At 35.6% G+C, this 4,127-nt stretch overlaps 1 protein-coding gene across 2 annotated transcripts; it reads left to right on the top strand.

Annotated features, from left to right (window-relative positions):
- Nucleotides 1–325: 325 nt before the first annotated feature.
- Nucleotides 326–3,033, top strand: LOC107904120 (uncharacterized). Of its 2 annotated transcripts, none has more exons than XM_016830391.2 (2): nt 326–608; nt 1,031–3,033. In XM_016830391.2, the coding sequence occupies exon 2, from the start codon at nt 1,338–1,340 to the stop codon at nt 2,853–2,855; it is 1,518 nt and encodes a 505-aa protein (XP_016685880.2). In that variant the 5' UTR covers nt 326–608; nt 1,031–1,337; the 3' UTR covers nt 2,856–3,033. The 2 variants fall into 2 exon arrangements, with proteins under 2 accessions (XP_016685880.2, XP_040950701.1); XM_041094767.1 differs by lacking the exon at nt 326–608 and adding an exon at nt 670–846.
- Nucleotides 3,034–4,127: the final 1,094 nt, after the last annotated feature.

Genomic DNA, 4,127 nt, shown 5'->3' with positions numbered 1-4,127 from the left:
ATCGAGGGACCTAAATAAGAAATATCCCAAAATACAATACTTGCTTCCCTCTAATTGAAAGGTTTGCAAAACATTATTTATTTATTTTAATATTTAACAAATATTTGATAATTATTTTTTTAGCTTCACTGTAAAAATCATATCCTTATTTAATCTCCCTATTTTCAAAATTATTTTATTTTGATAAAAAAAAAACCCCATGCTTAGCTACTAATCTTTTAAAAGTAATTGATTAAATAAATGAATGGTTTTTAAAGTTTGAAAAATATAAAGCGCATATTTCCAACTCTTTTACTGACACGTGCTCCTCAGCAATTGTCACTTTATCATAGAGGGACGCCTCGTTTGACCCTTGTTTTTAGCTTCTCAGTCCCAAAAAAAAAATTTCCCGTCACCGTCTCCGTTACCTAACACCGTCAGTTCTAAACGGCGCCGATGTCTCTTCCCTTCCCTTATTCAACTCCGTCTCTTTAAACAGATTCCGTTCTCTCTCTCTCTCTCTCTCTCTCTCTCTCTCTCCCTCTGTCTCTCTCTCTCTCTCTCTCTCTCTCAAAGGGTATCATTTTTCAAGCTCTCAATTTTCTCTGGATTCAAATCCTCTATTTTAGGTAATAGCTATAAAATTCAATTTTCTTTTGCTTTTTCTTTTATTATTCTAGGGTTAGTTTTTTTTTTGTCTGTGATTGATTTGATTTCCTTTCACATCTGCTCCTTTTTTTGCGGCTCTCTCTACTCTTGGGATTTTATTGGATTCTGGTTCTTGTAGAATCATGGATTTGCTTCTTCTTTTTTATTCTTTTTGAGTTTATATTCTGTTTGTTTGATGACTAAGAAAATCGATAGAAAGTGAGAATTTTGAATCTTTATTTTTTAGGGTATTTTAGATCTTAGATATAAAAACATTAGCTTGACTCGGCCTTGATATGCGATTTGTCTGTCATAAAGGAAGCGTCTTTTTTGTTATTTTGAATCCATGTTGATATAGAGAATTTGATATTAAATTGGGTGTTCGTTTTTGTTTTTTTTTCAGGTTGGGTTTTTCTGGTGTTATCAATGTTACTGCCCTTGTTCCTGTTTGGCTGTAGTTTGAATTTGGTTGATTGATGAAACTTAGTGGATACTGTTTTGTTTGGAATTGAATCATGAAGATTTTTATGAGGTTTACCAGTGGTTTTGTAGATTGATTGGTGTATGAATATACGATTTGGCTGAAATTTTTCATTTGATTTGTGAAGATGTCAATAGAGAGCTTTTGTTGATTGGTAGGGGTATTTCAAATTATATATAAAAGTGAAAAAAAAAAGAGAGGAAATACTTAAAAGAGCAAGAGAAAAAGAATGGGGGAAGCTATTCTCACTACTTTGTCTATGGAAACTGATCACCCATCTACACTTCTGTCTATGGATTCCGGTTCTTTTCTACCAGATGAATTGGAGAGAGAGATGAACCGATCTATGCTGTTGTCTCGGCCACCTGATATCAATCTCCCGTTATCATCCGAACCGAGCCCCCCACCTTTGGCTTGGAATGATTCATGTGAAATCTTAGATGTTAGCCTTGCACCCCAGATTTATGAGGCGGTAGTCAGTGTCCCGAAAGTGGCTAAGAAGTGTATCAAGCGTCTTGATAGTGTATGGGGTGCTTGGTTTTTCTTTACTTTCTACTTCAAGCCTGTTTTGAGTGGGAAGTCAAAGTCTAAGGTAATCAGAGACAGCAACGGTTTGTCTGGGTATGACAAGTCGGACTTGGAGCTAGATGCATTCTTGGTTCAGCATGATATGGAGAACATGTATATGTGGGTTTTCAAGGAAAGGCCCGAAAATGCACTTGGTAAGATGCAGTTGAGGAGTTACATGAATGGTCACTCCCGGCAAGGGGAGCGCCCGTTTCCGTTTAGTGTTGGTAAGGGTTTTGTTAGATCTCATAGAATGCAGAGGAAACACTACAGGGGTCTTTCCAATCCTCAATGTTTACATGGGATTGAAGTTGTGCCATCACCAAACCTCTCAAATCTTGATGATGAAGAGAAGAGGAGGTGGAGAGAACTTACCGGCAGGGATATAAACTTCTCTATTCCTCCTGAAGCAAGTGATTTTGCAGCTTGGAGAAACCTTACGAGCACAGAATTCGAGCTTGAGCGCCCCCCTGCTACTTTAAAGAGTAGTTTAAATGCCCACACTAGAAAACTGCTTAACGGTACTGGTTTAAACCTATCAACTCAGCCGATAGAACATAGTAATGGTAACGGGATGGATTTATCACCTGTCTGTAATAAACGAAAAAAGGACTATTTCCGGCATGGAAATGATGAAGATCCTTGTTTACCCAATAATTTGCATTCTAACAGAGTTTTGGATATGAAAATTCACCGGTTCGAGCCAACATGGATGAATGAATTTAGTGGGGTAATGAAGAACGTATACGGGCCTGTAACAGCAGCGAAAACGATATATGAAGATGATGAAAGCTTTTTGATCATTGTCAGCTTGCCCTTTTCAGATCTTCCAAGGGTGAAAGTTGCTTGGAGAAATACTCCCTCACATGGAATCGTAAAGATATCATGTGTGAGTACAGCCTGCATGCCATTCATTAAGAGACAAGATAGGACGTTTAAGTTAACAGATCCAGCACCTGAGCACTGCCCTCCGGGGGAATTTATTCGAGAAATTCCCCTACCGAACCGCATTCCGGAAAATGCTAAACTGGAAGCATACCATGATGAGACAGGAACAATGCTTGAGATAATCGTGCCCAAGCATCGCGTAGGACCTGAAGAGCATGAGGTACGTGTCTGCTTTCGGCCCTCGCCGTGGAGTGAACGACCATTCATGGACCTGGAGGAATCTATATTGTGATACATGTAAGGATTTTAGTGGTTGGTGCTTCATTGTTTTCTAACCTCATTCCATGAGGAAATCTATGAAATTAAAACTGCAATCATTTTAGATTATATGGTTATTTTTTGGTCTTGCCGTGCGTAGTTTGATATTATTAAGAATTCATCTTTATTGACATAATCATTGATTTTATACATGTAGAACCTTGCATTTAATCTAATTTTTTATTTATGGATCATGAAATTGGAGTTTGGGGTTTTCACTTGGCTTCAAGGTTTTTGTTTTGTCATGAGAAGGACTAGTAACCGTAATTATACTTTTTATAACCCAAGGGTGGATTTTTTATTATTATCTTGATTAGGTGCTGGTATGGTCTTTCTTCTTTTGAGAACATGCTGCTTGTTATCATTCGTGATTGTAACACTGTTTTTAGAATCTGATTGCCGATAATCAGATAGATCGGTTGGATCAAGTATCAGGAATAAAATTTAACATTAAAATAATTTGTCATTTTTTAAATAATAAATATTAACTTTTTACAATTTGATTTTTTTACTAATATATAAATTAAATTAATATATTTAATGATAAAATGATTGATTTGATCTAAATCTAAAAAATGTGAATTTGTTTACGGCTTTTGATTTGATCAACAAGTATAATTATTTTAGTTGATACATTTATTTATTTTGAAAGTAATAAAAAAATAAAATAAAAATAAAAAAGTGGATAGAATGGCTAGCATATCCATTCAGTTTTCTCGATAAATAGAATCATCTATAACGTAGGGGTAATCAGTTACAAGAGCAGATATAGTGAGAATACGTAGAAAATTGGCAAGAAATCCCAGCCGTTGATCAACTTCTATCATCTGCACATAATAAAAGTCCCAGCAAATCGTTTTCACTCTGCGCTGTTGTACTGTTTGTAGTAACGGTTGTTGCTCTTTCAACGGGAGGAGGCAAAGGGTATGTCCTATTAAAGATTAAAAAATATATATACGGTAAATTACATCAACAGTCACTCAATTTTGATCTTAATGATAAAATAGTCACTCAATTTTTAATTCAGCCACTCAACTTTTAAAAAATAATAAATCGGTTACTAACATCATCGAAAAGTGATAAATCAATCACTCATTAACATTTTCCGTTATAAGTCTAACGAGATAAATGACGTGGCCAGTTAACTTGCCATATTGGACGAAGAGTTGAAGGGTCCAATGTCTGGATGGGTTTAGGGAAAAGAAAAGATAAAATGGATTGGTTTAGGGTAAAAAAAAAAGACAAA

The sequence above is a fragment of the Gossypium hirsutum genome, chromosome D05, assembly GCF_007990345.1.
Source record: "Gossypium hirsutum isolate 1008001.06 chromosome D05, Gossypium_hirsutum_v2.1, whole genome shotgun sequence".
NCBI classification, from domain to species: domain Eukaryota; kingdom Viridiplantae; phylum Streptophyta; class Magnoliopsida; order Malvales; family Malvaceae; genus Gossypium; species Gossypium hirsutum.
Note: the sequence above shows the minus strand (reverse complement) of the source record. Positions and strands in the feature narration are given on the sequence as shown.

Coding starts and splice junctions, on each gene's coding strand:
- LOC107904120 (XM_016830391.2), top strand. CDS start 1,338: ATGGGGGAAGCTATTCTCACTACTTTGTCTATGGAAACTGATCACCCA.